The sequence below is a fragment of the Lycorma delicatula genome, chromosome 2 (genome assembly GCF_047948215.1).
Source record: "Lycorma delicatula isolate Av1 chromosome 2, ASM4794821v1, whole genome shotgun sequence".
NCBI classification, from domain to species: domain Eukaryota; kingdom Metazoa; phylum Arthropoda; class Insecta; order Hemiptera; family Fulgoridae; genus Lycorma; species Lycorma delicatula.
In genome coordinates, this window is record NC_134456.1 from 28094164 (window position 1) to 28116124 (window position 21961).

Genomic DNA, 21961 nt, shown 5'->3' on the forward strand with positions numbered 1-21961 from the left:
TTTTTATATATTTATTTCTGTTTAATCTAATTTATTTTTAATTAATCAATTAGTGATGTGAACTGTATCTGTGTTTTAGAAATGCATGTTAGCAATTCGTACTTTATAATGTTTTGTGTTTAACTTTGGTAATTGATACTTGGTGATATTTTACTAAACGTATTTTGACATCATTTAAATATACAATATGTGATGCTTTAAAATTCAGAGTTTATCCTGTTGTTGTTTTTTCATTTTAATTATTGGTAAATTTGTTCTTTTTTTCACTCATTTTAAGTACAAAATGTTTTACTTTAAATAAAAATCTGTGATGATAATTGTAGCATAGCATTTTGTTGATTTAAAATAATAAAATTTTACATTTTATGTACTGAATGAATTAAAATTTGCATGTGTATTATATTTTTTGTAGTATTGCTTACTGTTTCAGTTTTGTGTAATATACATTTAGATTAAGAACTTAATTTGGTAAAAAATAAAAACTTCAGATACATGTTAATGTACCACCAGAAGATCTTTTTTGAGTTATTGTGCAGTCTCTGTACTGTTGTAGTGGGTAGTGTCGCTAACAACAGGAGTGTTTGTTTAGTGATTTTGCAAACCACCTAGACCTTTGAAAAGGTGCAACACAATACATCTGAAAAGTTCTTTTGGAATGAAATTTCCTTGTGCTTAAATGCAGGTGTTTCTCTTTTTTAATTTTATTTTAAAATTGAGAATCACATTTTGTCATACTTATCAATAATTTTAATTACATATACTGTAAGTTTAGTTTTATTTTAAATCTAACTTATTTAAGCAGTGAATAAAAAACAAATGAAAAAACCCACCAGGTTGATCTAGTAGTAAACTTGTCACCATAAATCTGCTAATTTTAAAGTTGAAGTTCTCAGGTTCAAATCCTAATAAAGGTAATTGCTTTTATTTGAATTTCAATATCAGATTGTGGATACCAGTGTTCTTTATTGGCTGGGTTTAAATTAACCACACTTCTCAGGAATGGTCGGCCTGAGTTTGTTCAAGACTACACATTTACTGGTACAATTTCATTACACTAATAAGTCACTAACGACTTTAATTTTTGATGCGACTATAAATAAAAGTATAAAAAAATATATATATTATTTTTTTTTAACAAAGGTTACTTGATACTTCATTGTTTTAAGCTCTGTACATTGTTAATGTTTATTCTAATTTAATTTTTTTAAACATATATAAAACAATTTTAATGCATTGCAATTACATTTTAATATCTATTATTAATATATTTAGTATAGGAATTCTGAAAAATGTTGGGGAAAATGAAAATTACTTTTTTAAAAAGATAAACAATGATATTATTTATTTTGTTTCAGGGAATGCCTGTATAAATGGGTGAAATAAATACAATTTTGTACATATATAGGTTACATTAATTCCAAAACAAACATATAATATACCATATATAATACAGTCAATCATATGACTACCAATCAATACCACTTTGTAATTAATCCATTTAATTTACAACTACAGATTAATTTACCAAAAGTTAACATAAACAGTTTCAACAGTAAATATAAACACTTCACAAAATTACCAAATAATGAAGATTACAATTTTTTAAAGCCCAATTACATAACAGTATAAGTTATTTGTTTATCAACATCCTTGACAATAAATAAATTTTTTTAAGATTTACATCCTGAGTAATATCTGAATGTAATTTGCACTATACTTTCTTCTAAGACAAAAACTTGCAAGACAAGATGCTCATTTATCCTCAAATAGAGGACAAACAAACAAGAAAGTGAAGGATGTATAACCTAGTGAGGTCAAATCACACAAACTATATATAAAATTGCTGGAAAATATATAAACATTTCCTTAAAAAAAAAATCCTATCTCAATTAAAACAGCTCTGTTGAATATACAAAGAATTACTGGCTTTTAAATACAAGTTTAGAATAGTAACTTTGTGTACTGCCCTAGGAAATTTTTTAGATCGAGCTAAAACTTAATTGAAAGGCAGAGTGTATATCATAAAAATATTTTTCATTTTCATCCTGACAGCAGTTACTGAATCATTATTTAAAAAATCTTTGCTTTCACACAAATTAATTTAGTTTTGATGTTGCATTTCTCTATTGTAGTTTATTACATATACTCCATTCAATACTGTTAGCTCCCTTAAACATAATCTTTTTGATCCATTGATTACATGGTTTTTAGTCTCATCCAGTTTAGCATTTTTTTTTTAATACTCATACTTTCAATTCTAATTAGTTGCTACTCTTTCCAACTAAACCTTCTGATTAGGAATATTTCTAGTCATTGTAAAAATATATTTAAAAAACTAAGCACTGATTATATCATTCTTATGATTCTTCGAAACTTAGATAAATACAGATGTATAGAATTTACCAGACCATCAAATAATTTATTTTTTTTTTTTTTTACCTATAAGTTTGATTTTGTTTTAATTAGAATATTACTTCAGTAGATGCCAACTTAACCTTCTTAACTTCATCTGCTGATACTAAAAATTAACCATAAAAGACAATTTTATATGAAAATAACTAAACCAGTTGAAAATTCTGTCTCATTATTATTGTAGCATCGAAGTTTAATATTTCTTTTCCATTGCGCCTCTCCTCAGAAAACAATCTTAATTGTGTTAACGGTTACGATCAGAATCACCCTGAAGTACTTCCAGTGAAATCTCTACTCTGTACTTCATTTCATCTTCTCATATTACCACTAAACTTGCATCATTATAATTATTAACATATTTTAAATCAAGGCTATTCAATTTATGGTACAATTTAGCATAACGCAATAAATCACGTTTAAAGTTAATGAATGTGGTGAAAACCGTTAGTTTTTAAGGCAAGAGCTGTCACCTCTGTTAATAACAGAAGAGAATACAAAAATAACCCACAGCACGTGGTAGTTTTTAAACCATTTTATCCATTGGAAAATTTTTGTTCTTAGTAGTCCAATTTATATGATTCGCAGTTATATAAGTAAACAATTTTGAAAAATTATATCAAAGAACTCATATGATTAGCAGTTATATAAGAAAAGTTTGAAAAACTATATCAAAGCAATATTTCTATAATTGTTTTTGGCATTCACATTGCCCTTCTTGAAGATATGAAAAACACAAAATCTCACCCCTACTTGGAATCTTTTTACAACTGAATATTTGCTCAATTTATGCAAGAAGAGTATTGTGATTTTGTATTTGCATGACATTGCCCGACCACACATGGCAAATCAGACAGTGAGTAGTTGTAAAAATCTTGTTGGAAAATCTCCAATCATCCACATTATAGCCTTGACTTAGCTCCCAGATTTTATTTTATTTTTATTCATCTTCAAAAATGCTTTGCAACAAAAAGGTTTGACATTGATGACTGAAAAAAAGTGTTATTGCTTGGTTTAAGTCATTGGTGGTGGAATTTCTTGAAGAAGGAATGAAGAAGCTAATTAAATGCTATGAAAAATGTGTTGAAGTTGAAGGCAGCTATGTAGAAAAGTAGTAAATAAATGTAGTTTTTATACATAAGTAATAAAGTTTGTTCATGTTTTTCAGTTCAGTTTTTATTTCAAATTTGCCTTATTTTAAAAATATGCCTTGTATATTAGCTATAATGAATCTGTATTACCTCTTACATATTAACCTTTGTTGCAGATTAGATGTTATTAATAAACTGCCTCTTCTATTATAAACTCTGAAACATTTTGAAAGAAACTTTTGTTATAAAAAATAATTAAAACTACTGCTTGCTCCGGCTACTATTTTAGATTTTTCTGTCAAGAAATTTTAATAATTTAATCACTTAGGGACAAAAAATTTATCATAATAAAAAAAAATTTCAGAAAAATAAATTGTATGATTTCTAATTAGAAAGTTTATAATTTCAGTCTCATAAAAAGCTTGCTAAATCCATTTATATGTCAGAAAATAATTTTTTTAGGTTATTGGTATGTCACAACAATTCCAAATTTTTTATTGCTTTTCTTGATGTAAGAAAGACATCATAGATTCCTGTTGCCAATGCTGCCTTGTGTTCTTTACTTCCTTCTTTTAAGATTCTAGTCTCTAGTCTCAGAAGGAAATAAGATCAACAAAGTATGAAGGATGTAATTAAGTAAGGAAAATACTTGACTATCTTCTAATGATTAATGTGTATCAAATTAACTGTATTAAAACCTAACAAAGACCAGTAATTTTTTTGATGAAAATTAATGTTTCCATTTATATGGTGATATGAAGTAAATTTTGTTATTGTAAACAGAAATACATTTGCGTAATTTCAATCAAATTTATAAATTTGTATTTTTTTACTTAATACAGGTATTTTTGCCTCTCTTGCATTTAATTTAAAAAATAAGAATGATTTTGATAGTATAGTTCAGAATTTTTATTTTCAGGACATGTATGATTTAAACTTTTTTTTAACTAGTAAAAAAAAAAAGAATTATAAATCTAATTGTTTTGTTATAAAGATCTATTTGCATTTACATACTATTGAACAATTGTACACACTTTCTATGTTTCAGGTATTATTTAAACTATATTTTTATTGTAATTTAGCTTTTAAGTCAGTCAGTAGACTTATTCAAATTAATGTAGTGGTGTGTAAAGCTGTAACTTAGAAAAAAGATGGAGAAGACTATTAAAATCTACTTCAGCTGAAATGTACATTAAGTATATTTTATATAAATTTAAAAGGTATCTTAATCTTAAAATAAAAAAAAGGATCAAAAATACATGCATAAATGTAAAAAAAGAATAATGATTCAAATTTTACCTGTCATCCCAACAAAATTTAATATCAAAAAATCTAAACTTAAGTGTTCCCGATATGTAGAAAGAAAGTTTCCTGTATTTGTTTTAGTAGTTATCCATTTTTTCCTTTACTTAATTATTTATCAAAGATTTAATTTCACTTTTAAATATATTATGGGTAAATAATTTTGAATAAAATCAAAAAACATTAAATGGTGAATAAAATCATAGTTTTGATTATAGATAAGATTATAGATAGTTTTGATTATAAATACAAGGGTTGACTGAAAAGTTTTAATCCAAACATAGAAAGATGTATTTTTTCTGTCAAATATAGTTTTATTTTTCGACAAAGTCTTCTTTCAACTTGATACACTTTTTCCAGCGATGCTGTAACCCCTAACCTTTCCAAATAATAGCTGATGTCTTTCTCCGCAGAATAGGGATTTACATATGCGATAACCTCTTTCCTCCAAGTGAAACTTTAAGATCAGTAAACAAGAAAAAGTTGCTTGGGGTCAGATCTGGTGAATATGGTGAGTTGTCAACCAATTCAAAGTGCAATCCATGAATTTTAGCCATGGCGACTGTCGAAGTGTGAGCATGCGCATTGTTCTGATGGAAAAGCAGTTTCTTCTTCTTCAAATGTGGTTGTATTTTTGCAATTTCTGCCTTCAGCTTGTCAAGTAATGATGCATAATACTGTCCTGTTATTGTTTTGCCTTATTGAAGATAATCAATAAACAAAATTTTGTTACTATCCCAAAAAACAGTCGCCATCACCTTCCTGGCCGATGGAACCGTCTTCACCTTTTTCAGAGCAGGTACACCCATTACAGTCCATTGTTTTGACTGTTGTTTCATAGGAGTGCAGTGGTGGATCCATGTTTCATCTACAGTTATGAATCGATGCAAAAAATCTGACTCTTTTTGCTTAAAATTCTCCAGCAGGGCCTTGGAAATATTCATTCGAATATGTTTTGATACAAAATGAGCAAATGCGGCATCCAACACGTGAATAGCTTATGCATATCAAATTCTTCAGTTAGTATATGACAAACATGTTCTTTCGATATGCCCATAGCTCCTGCTATCTCTGTAACCTTAATTCATCGGTTGTTCAGTACCATTTGGTGAACATGTTCGATGATATCAGTGGCGATTGCAGTTTTTGGCCATACCATATACTCATCATCTATCAAGCTGGTGTGGCCGTGTTTAAATTCAGGTGCCCATGTTTTCACAGTGGAAAATGATGGGACAGAGTCCCCGTAATCAGCGTCCAACTCTTTTAATTTGCATAGATTGCCTTTCAAATGCAAGTATTTAATCATGGTACGATATTCAGTTTTTCCATTTTCACAAAAACACTCGCATCAAACAACAACTGAACATCCAAAATGACTGAAATTTTGGTGAGTACCTTTTAATGCATGTGCGAATACATTCCCTAACTCTTGTTGACGAGTCCTGCCATCTTCATGTTGAGGCTTAAAACTTTTCAGGCACCCTTGTATATGAAACACTTCCAGCACATTGGTTAATTGTAGTTGTTGATGTTATAGAAAATTAATATACTATTTGTCTATAGAATAAACAGATGCTAAGTATTAATTTTATTGGGAATTTTTTCTTTACTTTAGGACTTAATGGTTGGAGATGAAGCCAGTAAACTTCGATCAATGTTAGAAGTCAATTATCCTATGGAAAACGGAATTGTAAGGTAAGTAGTTTTTGTTTCCTTTTTTTATCAACATGAAAACAATAAGATATATTGTAATAAGTTGTCATTTTAATTACATGCAATATGCTAATAGTAAAAATGTGGTTAACTAAGACTGACACATTCAAGCTGCCATATTAACAGAGCCACTGATCTAACTTTTTAATTGTTGTTAGATTGGACTGTGTTTTAGAATGGAATTTACTAAGACATTGGTTGTCAATGAAGAGAGGCAAACAATGGGATAAAAGAGAAGTAAACAAGGAATAATTGCTACAGTCTGTTTAAAACCACAAGAAGTTTTAAATTGAAACCACTGGTCACTGGGAACTTGAAACTGTGAGAATTTTTAAAATGTACGTAGACAAAGTTTGCCTTCTAAAAAACTGAAAATGGCATGGATGAACTCTTTGTAGTTTAAATAGTTGATTCTGTGATGAATTTGATGAAATCATGAGCGTTTTTAAATAAATAAAACTTATGTTGTAAAACAGGGTTATTTTTGGATTACTCCATCATATATCCTAATTGAAACGTTTTAGTGCTAAGATAAAGACAGTTTTACTATCTCTGTACGTTACATCACTTATACTGCATTTACATAAAATTATATTTAAAATAACAAAGCTAAAGTTCCCTGAAAATGTAAAGTGAAAGTTTGGAAACTGGAAATCTGCCACAGGAACTGAAAATTAGCTGTCTTATAGTGTCAGGAAGCTTCTTGTTGCAAAATGAGTTTAAGAAATTGATAAATGGTTTATTGAGTGTCGGTGAAGAATGTAAGTTACCCACTAAAGTAATTGTAGATTATAAATCAGAATTATGATCCTGATGAATTTTTTTTTTGTATTTTGGTTTAAATCAGAAATTGGGCATATTTAGCAGCAGAAAAATATGCAATAACTAATTATTGTCATTAAGTCTTTGATGAGAATCTTATGGCCTCAAGCAGAGCAGCAAAATTGAACAAGAAATTGATTAATTAAAAAAAACCTTTTCAATGTATTTTTGTCATCTTTACGTAATAAATTGTATAATATTTCTCAAAAAAAAATTGTGCTTTTCTCTAAAATCTAAGTATTTGTATCGAGTAATTATACCAAAATTCTAATTCCGATGTCTTAAATACTTCATAAATATTTCATTACCTAAAACTTCATTGTTATATGTTTACACTTTATTTGTTATTACTATTATTTCTTGTTCACGAAAACTTTGGTTCTCAATACCTAATATGATCAATTCCCCTCCTCTGTTAGTCGTTTGAAAAGTCTAGTATGTGATTTTTTTTTCTTTTTTAACTACAAAATGAGTTTTTTTTATTGTTTTATAAAATTTTATTTTCTCAAAATTAATTGATTTTTATGTAGTATTAATTTAACTTGTTATTACTTTTTCCAGAAATTGGGAAGATATGCGTCATGTTTGGGATTACACATTTGGTCCTGAAAAAATGAACATTGATCCCAAAGAATGCAAGATCCTTCTAACAGAACCACCAATGAACCCAACAAAGAATAGAGAAAAAATGATTGAAGTAAAATTTGTAATATTTATTGCATTTTAATTTACATAATCAAATACTGATTATACATATGTTTGTTTGTTTGTGTCATTGTGTGTATGTGAATTTGCATGCACTTGGTTTTTATTGTAAGGCATAGCAAGCATGCTGTATGCTGTACTGTTGTGTTGCTATATGGTGTATTTTGTGGAAAAGAAACAACTTATATTTCAGAAAAGCAGTTGTGTTCATTATAATAACAGTTATAATTCATTATAATAATATTTAACAGTTATAATTTTCCACATTTGTTGTGAGAACACAATATAGTAGTGGTTATTGTATTTTAAACTAAAAAAGATATTGCATTATTTAGATTTTTATGTTTTATAATTCTAAGTGTAACGATATTCTTTATAGTTAATATAAAAACTTTATTATTTGTAATTTAAAAAAACATGCTTAATGTTATTTGATATTTTTAATCCCGTATGACCAGAAAGATTTTAAATTCTAGGTTAAAGATTTGGGTGTTGATAGATATGTTATATAATTATAATTAGATATTTTATCATATGAATATTATATATTGGTGTTTCTTTTTTACTGTTCTTGAAGTACTAGGTCTGTTCAGAAAATAACTGAACTTTATCTTTTTAATCTTTATTATTAATTTTACTGATTGTTGCCCCTTGTCCCCTTTGAAGTACTCTGCTTCCTTATTCCACACTTTTCCTACCAGTGTTTCTACTTCGCGAAGCAGTCCTGGATAGGTTCATTTGAAATGGTCTTTAAGGTTTGTGACAAATGTGCTTTAATGTCATCAGTAGTCGCAAAACGGTGTCCTTTCATCACTGATTTTAATAAGAAAAAATCACAAGGAGCCAGGTCTGATGAGGAGGGAGGCTGAGGGAGGACAGTCATTGGATTTTTGGCACAAAACTGATAAATTGACAAAGCTGAGTGTGCTGTAGGGTCTAAAGTGTGATTGTGATGTAGGAACCATATGCTTTGTGGATTTTTCCATGTACCTTGAGGTACAGTGCAAAATTTAATAAGGTGAAGAAAATATTATCAAGTAATAAAATAACGTCTAGGAACCATATGCTTTGTGGATTTTTCCATGTACCTTGAGGTACAGTGCAAAATTTAATAAGGTGAAGAAAATATTATCAAGTAATAAAATAACGTCTGTAATTAACTACAATAATCCATTAAAAAGAAAGAATCTGATACAATTATCTAAAACAAAACTTTGCGTACTGTTTAGGATCATGTCAAGGTTCAGTGATTCACCTTGAGGTAAGAATTCAAAATGCACAATTCCATTAAAATTGAAAAAAAACAGAGAGCATCACTTTGGCATTGGACTGAGACTGATGTGCTTTCTTGGGGCGTGGAAATTCTTTGCCAATCCATTTTGATGATTGAACTTTTGACTTACGTTGTAGCCATAAACCCAGCTTTCGTCTCCTGTTATGTTCCTTTGCGTCATCATTGTCTTGTTCAAGAAGTTGCCAAGATATCAATAATCCAAGAACATTAGGTTACAGAGAAAGTTATGCAGGACACAATGCTGCCAACTGCACATCACTAAATATCTCTTTTGGCATGTAATTAAAAAAAGTGTTGGGTTATTTTCTGAACAGACTTTGTATAACGTGTATTATTAATTTTGTAGGGTATTTTTAGTTTTATTAGTTCAACAGGAACTAAGAATTCAGAACTTAAAGAACTGTTATAGTGGTTAAATCCATAAATAATGTTTTATAATAAAATAATAATAATGTTTGATTAAGAAATTAATTTATTTTTAAAAGATCAGCAAAAACTTTAAGCAGACTGCATATTTAGCAACTGCTAATAGACCATTTATTGAAGACATAGCAAAGATACTATAGTAAATGTGAATTAATCATAAAAAGTTAACCTCTGAACTGTGATATAAGTAGTATGTGATTTATATTAAATTAAGCTCTAGTAGTGTGGCTGTTGTCTTTGTTATATTTCATTGCTATGTGACAGAAATTTGTCTTTGAAAAATGTATGATATATTGTATTTATAATGCACATTTAACTTACTGTTACTGTATCAGTTTAATTTTATACATACAGATCTTCATAAATTGTTACAAAATTGTGTCTGGATTAGTTATGTACTAATAACTATTAACTATTAACTAGTTAACTATTAATAACTTTTACTTTGATTAAAACAAACAAAGCTAAAGTATTATTAAACGAAGTTAAGTATTAAACAAAGCTTAAGTATTATTTAAAACCTGGAATCGCTTATGTTCATTATAAGAAAAGCAGTTGAAAATTATTTAATTATATTTAAAAAAATTTTTTATTGTAAATTCAGATCCATAATTTTTTTCTTCTTAAATAGGTGATGTTTGAAAGTTATGGTTTTGCTGGAGCATACATTGCAATTCAAGCCGTATTGACATTGTATGCCCAAGGATTGTTAAGCGGAGTTGTTGTTGATTCAGGTGATGGAGTCACACATATTTGTCCTGTATATGAAGAGTTTGCATTGCCTCATCTCACCAGGCGACTTGACATTGCTGGACGTGATATTACTCGTTATCTTATTAAGGTGAAATAAATAAATGTAATTTCAATTTTAATTAATATGCTATAGTATACTATTACATAATTTTATTATGCTTAGTGTATATGTTTATTATGTGCTATTTGTATTTCTTGAATTCATGCTTACTAGCCAAAAAGTTATGTATAACAAACCAAAATGTACAAATATTTCTCTATTGCGAAGATAGCTTGGATTTAGTTTTATTTTTTAATGTTTCAGATTAAAGTATCATATTAGGTAACTAGGAATTTAATGTTTTATTTAATTCATACGGATATTAAACCATTTACATATTACTTTTTATCCAGTCATAGATTGAAGAAAAAATTTGAATATATCTTTTATTTTTATTTATATCTTCATATAAATTTTATTCTTATATTATTATATCATTTGTTCTAGCTACTTTTGTTGCGAGGTTATGCATTTAACCATTCTGCAGATTTTGAAACTGTACGAATAATGAAGGAGAAGCTTTGTTATATTGGATATAATATAGAAACTGAACAAAAATTAGCTCTAGAAACAACAGTTCTTGTTGAACCTTATACTGTAAGTGTTATTTTATGTTTTCTATATTTATTTTTAACCTCATATGTGCAAAGACATGTATTTTTTTTAAGTATGTGTTTTTTTTAAGTAGAAAGTACACAAAGTTATAGCAAGCTACAATATTACAATAATCTTAGGTAGTGTTTTATAAACCTAAAATAATAGCATGTGCTATATTAACATGTTTTTAATTTACAGCTCGGTGTTCAATTTATTGCTCAGTTTCACTTAATGATGAGATACATATGAAGATTTTTTTGCTTATTATAAAATAATTATTTGTTAGTATTATAATAGGACAGATTACTCTATACAGTATCATTCATTTGTATGGCATTTTTGACTGTTTTTAGGTATAAGCAGCAGTAGTTAGAAGGTTTGATGTACTGTGGACAAAGAAGTCCTTCAGTAACATCTGACAAGAATCACTGTGTATTTTGTATTACACTTTATTGATATATTTATATATCATGGTCAAAACTATACTAATAATATTCCTATAGAAGCGAACACTGGATATAAATATGTATATCCAAATTACTGTTCTGTCCTATAAAAATAAATTCTCATTTAATAGTTTGATTTTGAGTTATAATATATAATTTCACAAAAGTTAATTAAGTAACTGTAACAAATAATACTAGTCAACATAAAATTTGGAACTGAAAAGGGAGTAGGTATTCTATATAATATTTTATATGTTGAATCTGAATGTATATTCTGAAACAATCCATGAGATAATGTTCTTAAGTTACAGTCTGTTAAATTTATTTATTTCATCATTCGTGGAACAATCAATACAAATAAATTAGTATGTTTGCTTATTCACATCTGATTTATATTGTGATGCTTGCTGTAGACCTATGTTTGATACATAACAGTAAAATGATGTCATTTCATGTCAAGCCAGACATGTATAAACATGTCAATAAGTCAAGTAATGAGAAATTCTATGTGATGAAATTTTCTTCAGTATGTGTTCAGCTCTTGATATGACTTGCTGTGTTCTTTAGTTGTGGTAGTGGTAAAAATTCTACAAATATTTTTGTTATGTTGGCGGAAAATTCACCATGAAAAGTCAACAAAAACCAGTATCGAATCTGCGGAAAACTGCTTACAAACATTATTTTGACTGTCTCTTGGGAGACCAAGATAAATCCTGGTCTCCTCATGTAGCTTACATCTAGTGCTACATTAACTAACCCAGTGGTTAAAAGGAAAAAGAGAGGATATTTACCTTTTGGTGTACTTATGATTTGGTGAGAGCCTACCAACCATTATGACTGGTATTTTTTCTTAAAAAATGTTACTGGTTTTAATTCAAACAATAAAAGCAGTATTGCATACCCAAAGGTTTGTTCAGCTATGAGACCGGTACTTCATGGTGTTGATTTACCTATTTCAATCGCTCCAACTTTTTGGAAAGAAATTTCTGATTCCCCTGAAGGCCTAATCAATGAATCCTCAACTTCAATAGATATTAATTACATTACAGAAGAATAAAATACTGAACCTCACCTCATTACACAAGCAGAACTGTGTGACCTAATTTGTGACTTATATTTGTCAAAACAACATGCAGAATTGTTAAACAAGGATAGTAACATTTCAGTATATAGAAATCGAAAGGAAAATTTACTGAAATACTTTGGAAGAGATGGTTTAATTTGTTTCTGCCTTGATGATGTTAAGGGGCTAATGTCTGAACTGCACATTGAATATGTTATTCATGATTGGCATTTATTTATAGACTCATCAAAAAGAAGCTTAAAGGCAGTGTTGTATAACTTGAATAAGTTTTCTTCTATACTGGTAGCACATACTGTAGGAATAAAAGAAACATATGAAAGTATGTCAAAATTTTAAAAGCTATTAATTATGATGAACACTCATGGGGAATCATTGCTGACCTGCAAGCAGTTGGGGTTCAGAGTGGCTTTATAAAATATATGCTTTCTTGTGTTTGTTTGATAGTCAGGCTACAGACAAACATTATGCAGTTAAAGACTGACCAAAAAGAAATAAGTTTACCCCAGGAAAGGAAAATGTTATCAATGTTCCCCTTGTTGAAGCAGATCGTGTTATTTTACATCTCTACAGATAAAACTAGGCCTGATGAGGAATTTATAAAACTATTAGATAAAGATGGAGATAGCTTTAAATATCTAGCTGAGGTGTTTTCACAATTAAGTGAATCCAAATTAAAGGAGGAAATATTCATTGGGACACAAATAAGAAGATTAATCATGAAAATATATGACATTAAATTGAATCCTAAAGAACTAGCACCATGGAAGTCATTCAAAGATGTTACTGGTTTTCTTGGAAACAAAAAAGTTGAAAACCATAATCAGCTATAAATGAACTACAAAAATTTAGGCAGCAGAATGTCATTCAAAATTCACTTTTTACATTTTCATTTGGAGTTTTCCCCTTTAAACTTGGTAAAATAAGTGACGAACAAGGAGAAAGGTTCCACCAAGAATATTGCAGATGGGGCAATGTTAACAAAGCAGATGAGATGAATCTATAATGAGTGACTACTGCTGGATGATAAAAAAGAGAAGATTTCACTGAACACAAAAGGAAAATAAGAAAAAAGAAATAAGGTAGATGTAAATGTCTGCAAAATAAAGGTAGGAATTTCAATTGTAATTCTTATTATTATTCTTGTATTCTATTATTTAAGAAGTTTCTGAATATTTTAAAGGGTCATAATTAAAACTCTGAGGGTGATAACAGAAACTGATTTCATTTTAAGATCAGCATAAAAATTGTATTCTAATTTACCTATTTTTATTTAAGTTCCAATTTTTTTTTTTTTGTTGTTGACTTATATAATTAAGAGTAGGATTTTCTCACCTAACAAATGAGATAAAACAACCCAACTGGCATTGAAGTATTGAGTTTTTGAATCACAACAAACTAGTGCAATGAGTCATAATACCTAGTAAAAACGTGTGCATGGTGGCTGCTTATTTCCTGCTTATAGTGAGAGAGCAGAGAACATATTGTTATCAGTGATTTATTTTTGTTATTCACTTTTCCACAGTAGAGTACTCTGGTAAGTGTGCCTCGGCCCAGGGGTGATGTGAGACGAAACAGTGTGGTTGTGTCATGCTGGTAGCTAGTGCTTATCTTTTCATAGCAGTGCTTACTAGTACTATGAATATCACTATTTATTGAACGTCGTTTTACTACCACCATCTACCACTTTCTTTTGCACAACACTTTTTTTTAGAGGCACCCTTAACAATTCCAGTGCAGTACAGGTGCGAAGATCATTGGACATTGTAAATAAATGGTTGTAATCATTCATTTATATATTGTGCTTTTGATAACTGATTCTAAAAACTCTTCTAAATACCTGCTGTTAAGCATATAAAACCCGGAAAAATGGTTGCAAATTAGTAGAATGTTTATGTAATTTTTACTTTTTTATAATACACTTAGAATAACACTTTTAAGAATTAGGCAAAAATTTTTATGAGTGTCTACTTTATGTTAATTTTTTTTGTAAGATACATATTCCTGTTTTAATACATATTGTTAATTGACTTAATTGAGTTTATGGAGTAATTCATTTTTTAACAGTTGCCTGATGGACGTGTTATCAGAGTGGGTGGTGAAAGATTTGAAGCACCTGAAGCCTTGTTTCAACCACATCTTATAAACGTAGAAGGCCAAGGTATAAAACATTTGGAAGTAAATTAATTCAGGGATTTGTGTTTATATTTTATTGACTGAATATTGGTATGTCTCCTTCATACAAAAAATAAAAAAAAATATATTTACATGATGAAAAAAATGTTTTTTTTAGATTAAAAGGAAAAAATCTTGCACACTTCTGCACAAGAAGACCAATGTTTGTTATTTTATTTTGTATAATATTTTTGTTATAATTATTTTTCCTAATTTCTTGTGCAAGAAGTATACAAAACACATTAAATGAGAAAACTAAAAGAGGTATAATTTTTATTTATTTAATATTAACATATATTTTTTGTTTATAAGAAAATTAAATCATTATAACCATAATTTAAAAAAAAATTTTAAATAACTGGGAGACCCACACACTAGCATAAAATTTAAACTCATTCACCACTGTGACTCATTGCGTATGCATACAGAGTACGTCTGAAAAGTTCCCGAACTAAATTAAATAAAAATATATATTTAAAGATAAACGGATTTACTCATCAGCCCTCTTCATAGAATCCTCTAGTTATACTCATTGCAGCGCCGATAGAGCCCATCAAACGCTCTGGAGAAATCACTTGGTGGGATCGCCTTCAACTGCTCGGTGCAAACCCTTTAGATAGCTGGAATGTCGTCGAAATAGTGGCCTTTCATCTGCAACTTGAGTTTCAGGAACAGAAAATAGTCTGCTGGAGCCAAGTTGGTGAATAGAGTAGGTGAGATAAAACAGTGATTTGATTTGCAGCATAATAATGTGTTAAAACTGTTGCTATGTGTGCCAGGGCATTGTCGTGCAAGGAAGTCCAATTGCCCGGATCCCAGTACTTGAGCTGGATTTGATGAATGCAACACATCAGGCGTTTCATTAGTTCGAAATAGAATTTAGAATTCGTGGTTCGACCAGTTTGGACAAATTCATGATGAATCAGGCCCTTTTGAGTCGAAGAATGCAATCAACATTGTTTTCACCCTTAATTTATGCTGCCTGACTTTCACTGGTCTTTGTGCGCTCCACGACTCAACCAAGCAGCGGATTGATGATTCATTTGTGGATCATACTTGTAAACCGGTTTTCCTTCCCAGTTACAATTTTGTTTGCAAAAAATTTGGGTTCCTATCGGCAGTTTCAATGAAGTCTTGAACGCAAAAAAAATGCACCTGTTTTTGCCCTTTGGTCAAGAAGTGTGAACGAGACCACATCTTTCAGCAGTTAATTTTTTCTATTAGAATTATACGTACGCATCTTTATCGATGTTTCGCTATTTTCCATGGCCTGAAGGGTAAGATGAGGTTGTTCAAGCAGGAGTGCGTGTACTTTCACAAAATTTTCACCATGAACAGCTGTTGAAGACCTCCCACTTTGTTTGTCATCATCCAATGACTCTCTACCATCTTTAAACCACTTACATCACATGTATGTTGTAATATGAGGTGCAGCTTCATCTCCGATTGCTTGCTGTGTCATAGAATAAGTTTCAACAAAAGATTTTTGAAGTTGGAACACAAAATTTTGTTGCACTTCTCTGTTCCATGTCAAGAACTCACACAAGGTCACAACTTACACGGCTGAATATAATTTGAGACTGGAGTGACCAAACATGATGAAATTTTGTGCACACACTTGTCAGATATCATACTACATAGTTCGTTAGTTGTCCAAGAGATGGCGCTACTTGTATCGACTATAGAAATTTAGTTCAGGAACTTTTCAGACCTAATGTGTATGAAAAATATACCAATACAAAGTCAACTGAAGAATGACTCAACCAATCTTCATCAAATTTTCATACGCACAACTTCAGATACACTACTACATAAATTTCAATAAAATTGATTTAGAAAACCAATGAAATTTATATTTATATAAGAAAATTATATTTTAAGTGAGAGGTATATTCATACTCTTCACTCTCAAAACTTGAAGAAAATTCAATTTCACCTCTCAGTCACACTGTGCAACCGAAAAAAGTTACTGGATATTCGAGCTGGGTCTGTTCAACCCAAGAAATAAAGTACAATATTTCAGTATTAATTGTATTTAATTACAAAAAATCATTAGTATCTAGTGAGATACAAGATTTCATGGTATAATATTATTACATTTCGTAAAGGTTTTAACTATTTTTAAACAATTAAAAAAAAAACTTATTGCTTTATTGTTAAAATGCAAGTATTTTGAAAAAAGTTATTTAAAAAAATGAAAACCCTATTCTAATGTCTTTTCAAGTGCATACTTACAAAGGTAACAATATAAGGTTTAATTTTACGTAGATTAGAAGAGAAATCCATGTTATATTAACAAGTTACTTATCAGTAAATTCTTTACTTTTCAAAGCAGATTCAAACATTTGGTGACTACTCAAGTTTTCATGCATCAGACACAACCATATCTTACATTTTTGACAAAATATTTGGTTTTATTGTCTATACATTTGTATCATCTTTTCTGTTGTTATGGATCAGCTCTCCTTTCTTCTACACTAGAAAGGCTTGAAGCAAGACACTGAATTTCTCATGGAAACTTCTATTATATAGCATGCTTAGTCATGCAGGGCTTTATAAGAGACTTTCCCAAAGTTGCGAGGTATTCTCTTCTCTTCACAGTTTCATAGTTTGAGCCGAGTTCAGCATAATTATTAAGTTCCACAATATTTAAAAATGCAAAAAAACAAAGTCGATAATTTTGTTACCTGTGTATGTTCACTATACGTAGCATTAACAATGTCAACAACACCCTAAGTTTTATTGTAGTGCATTACTATGCTTGGCTTTTTCACCACTTTCACAGTCAATTTCATAATCATCATGCATTGACCAGTAATACTCATTTTTTACGTTTAGGAACATATGAAACTAAATGTGAGTTCTTTCTGAAAAGCAAACATTCTAGAATGTTGTTTTTTCTTTTTTTTATTCTGGCGAAACTAGAGGTTTATTTATTTTCTAATGTCCTAACAATGGTGAGATTGTTTTCATTTTTCAACAAATTATCAATTGTCAGATTTCATCCAGAGCCTTTCGTAGGGTCTGTAAGCTGCACAATAACATCAGCTTTATTACTTACTTTGAAGGGTTCATCTGACTGAACACCCGAATAGACTTTCAAATACTTCTCGTAACAGGTCTTAGAACAATCTAAATTGTAAACCTTTAACCCATATTTCGCAGGCTCATTTGGCATACACATCCTGAATCTGCAACGTCGTCTGAAAGGGACCAGCATTTTGTCTAAAGTCACATTTTCTGAAACTGTGAAATATTTATTACAATATGAGATAAATATATCAAGAAGGATCCTCAAAGCAGCGAGATATCTAGCTTTTGTTCCCTTCTCCACATTTTTGTTGTCAAATCAAACAACAGATCTAAAATCGAAATCTCTTCAAAGACATAATTACTTTAAAAATCTCTGTTCCAGTCCCATCAGTATTACAAAACTTCAATGTTCATTTTATTCCCATGCAGAGTTTCAGCTATGTACAACAGGCCAAAATAAGCCTTTATTTTGTTCATGTTTTTGGTTTAGCTATATTTTGGTCAGTTTGGTAATTTTGTTTTATGAAGTCAGTAAAATATTAGTTGATGCGACTACTAAGTCAGCCAAGGGCTCATTGGAAAACAATTCCCATGATTCTAGAGATGGGTTTACTTCATTTTATGTGCGCAATGCCAGGTAAGTGTGTGTAGACTATGTTGTGCCACTTAGTTCTGACATTTTGAAGGAAAACTTTCCTTCATTTGGTTTTTTATCTCTATCCAAACAGAAGTGTGATAGCCATTCCTGAATTTGCATCAGCAGCACTGGCCAAAGTGGGTATGGGAATACTAGAAATGGAATCCACTTTTGGTTCTTCAGTTTCTGTTTCTCCATCACTAAGTTCACATTCACTATTGTTATCTTGGTCACTAAATCGTTTAAAGTCCAGACCAGCGTCAAAATCATTAACTTAAATCATCATAAAATTCAATCAATTTCAGTATTAGAAACTCATTCTTCTGCCACTTATATTTTAAAAGTTTATCAGAAAGTCAATAGAGTTTATTCTAATCACAGTGCATTACACAACTGGCACATACAACATTAAAACACTATGTTTTATACAGACTTAAAATTGATAATGAGAACAGTCGAGCTGGGTTTGTCAGGCCCATGTGCAATTTATTGAATTGTTATTCACAGACTGATGCGATAAGTTGCTGAATTATGACATCAGCACTCTCTTTGGAGTGTTTTGGGAAGGTACATGAATGCTCAATTCAAAACAAAGAACCTTTAATACAAAAATACTTGAAAATGAAAATTGCTGGGTCTCAGAGACCCAGCCTGATATACTGATGATAAACAAAGATCTAATGACAGAGAGAATAATAATAATTATAGTAGCAGATGCAATTTTGCACTTATTGATGACTGAAATCTAGATTATTGCTGTTACTATTGACTGTTAAATTACCTAAACATTGATATGAAAATAAAAAATTAATATTCTTTTTATCTGACTAAAACATTTTTCATCATATTATAAAATTGAGGGGGAAATAAAGTTGAGCGAGTGGCATCCTTCAAGTACCTAGGGTGCATCATTAAGGAAGATATGAAGTGTGATCAGGAAGTTAAAGTACGAATGGCTACAGCAAAGGAAGCATTCAGCAAAATGAGGAGAGTGCTATGTAGCAAACTAGATCTGCGACTAAGGAAAAAACTTGCAAAATGTTTTGTTTGGAGTGTAGCCCTCTATGGGGCAGAGACATGGACTATTAGGAAGGGAGAGGAGAGAAGATTGGAGGCCTTTGAAATGTGGGTTTGGAGGAGAATGGAAAAGATCAGCTGGATGAAGAGAGTTCGGAATGAGGAGGTGCTTCGTAGAGTAGGAGAAGATTATTGGAATAATAAAAAGAAGAAAATGCAGTTGGTTGGGACACGTGCTGAGACGTGACTGCCTGTTGGTGACGGCATTGGAAGGATTTATAATGGGGAGGAAAGCAAGAGTTCAGAGACGAATAAAAATGATAGACAGAATAAAAAGGGAAGTTGCTATAAAATGAAATGGAGAGCAGCCATGTGAAAACCTCCCTTTGGGCAGAACACCTATTATTATTATATTATAAAATTTGTAAAACATTAAACTTAACTTGAGAAAAAATGAAAAAGATATATTAATCTACAGAAAATAATATAAAAAGGAATAGAATCTGAATGATGAAAATCAATCAGTAAGTAGTGAAATATTTAATTTTTAAAATAAAAAATGGACTTGTGTAATAACACTTTTTGAATTACAGTAATTAGAATTAATATTTGAAAGAGATAAGACTAAAATCATTTACAGAAACATTCAAGTGGGAAGATAGAAATTAAATGAATTATTATCTCATTCTTTCTTCTGAACAAAAATTTAAAATCTTAAAAGAACAACAAAATTTAGAAATCTTCCTTATAGTGAGGAAGTGCACAAAGTTATAAGAAAAAGCAAACTTGAATTTTGAAAATCAGCCCATGGATTGAGAAGTTACAAAGTTTTTTAAAAGTTTAATAAAAACAATTTGACCTAATTTTTTTTAAAATAAAAATTTGATCTTCATAAATTTCAATATAAGGTTAAAATATTAAAATAAATTAAAAATAAATCTGATAAAATATTTATAGACAAAGGGTGGAAGGCCAACCATACTGAGATTACAATACTTATAACATATACTCTTAATCAGTAAATCTTATGAAATTATTTCGGTATAGTATATTTTTGTTATAATATTGTTCTTGCTAAATAAGGTAATAAATTCATGATTGCCAGTCAAAAGACTGACGAAGTTATTATTGATAATATTGATATGCAACTATGGACAAAGTAGATAATGATTTTAAGCACCTTGTGCAGATGCTTTGCCAAAATTGGAAAGTGTAGTTTTTTAATGCCATGGTGATTTTTTTAATCATAATTAATTTCTGTCTGTTGAGAAACATAACAACACTGGTTGTTAGCATCTTTTTGTGAGACACAAACTCTGAAAATGTTATAGCCATACTTATGTGCACAAAATCAGATTGCTTTTACAGTGACTAAAATGAAAAATAAAGTGGTTACTGATTTTCTTCATTAACTGAATCAAGTATTGTGGTGCTCAACACTATCTTATACCTACTGAAGTGCAGGTGTTATTCAGTCCTAAAAACAACTGACTTGCTCTCAGATTAAGTAACTCTAGCTTATACTTGACAAACAATTTGAGTCTTTCCGTAGTAGTCTGTAACATTTCAGTTAAAACTACTTGGAAAGAATTTTGTGGTAGAAGTAATCATTGAAATTAGATTAAATTAAAAATCTCTTACTTTTAATTATAATAATTTTTTTTCAAACATATTTATTTTATATAATATAATTATTTTATTTGTATTTTTGTTTTTTTTACATTATTTTCAGGCATAGCCGAACTTGTGTTCAACACTATTCAGGCTGCAAATATAGACATGAGAACTGAATTATATAAGCATATAGTTCTTTCTGGTGGTTCAACTATGTATCCTGGTTTACCAAGTCGACTTGAGCGAGAAATTCGTCAACTTTATCTTGAACGCGTGCTTAAAAATGATATTGATAAATTGGCTGTACGTCTAGTATATCTTACTTTTTAGTATTTGTTTTTAAAAAAATGGTCCTTTTTGTTGGCCAGAGTAAAGTTCAAATAATTTTTTTTTTTCAGTGATAGAAAAAGGATCAGATTAAATTAAAATTAAATTAATTAAAAGTTTATTACCTTTTTCTTTATTTTATTTATTTACTATGTGGTTAAGTCGTCAAACTTTTATATGATCAGCATTTCACAATAGGGCCTTTCGCTTCTAGAATTTTAACCATGTTGATCTTATGTTTCATATATATTTTGTTATTTGCTGAAATAGTTCATGTATTGTTGTTAATTCATTCTCTAAATTTGGGATGGTTGTCACTACATCCATTGATTCCAGAAAGTATAAAAGTCCTTGATTTTTTTCCTATGAAAAATGAATGAATCAGAAAATGCAAAATTCTGTATACAAATACTTTGAAAATAAGAAACATTTTGCAGGAATTAGAGATTTTTCAGAATTGATAAGTCAATTTGTGA

General features: G+C 29.7%; 1 protein-coding gene across 2 annotated transcripts in view; it reads left to right on the forward strand.

Moving 5' to 3' along the window:
* Arp2 (Actin-related protein 2) overlaps positions 1-21961 on the forward strand; it is a 47094-nt gene that overhangs the window by 21901 nt on the left and 3232 nt on the right. For both annotated transcript variants that reach the window (XM_075358571.1, XM_075358572.1), the window contains 6 exons: positions 6421-6500; positions 7902-8037; positions 10397-10606; positions 11006-11155; positions 14750-14843; positions 21277-21461. In XM_075358571.1, coding sequence (XP_075214686.1) covers positions 6421-6500; positions 7902-8037; positions 10397-10606; positions 11006-11155; positions 14750-14843; positions 21277-21461 — 855 coding nt within the window. The remainder of the gene's footprint in view (positions 1-6420; positions 6501-7901; positions 8038-10396; positions 10607-11005; positions 11156-14749; positions 14844-21276; positions 21462-21961) is intronic.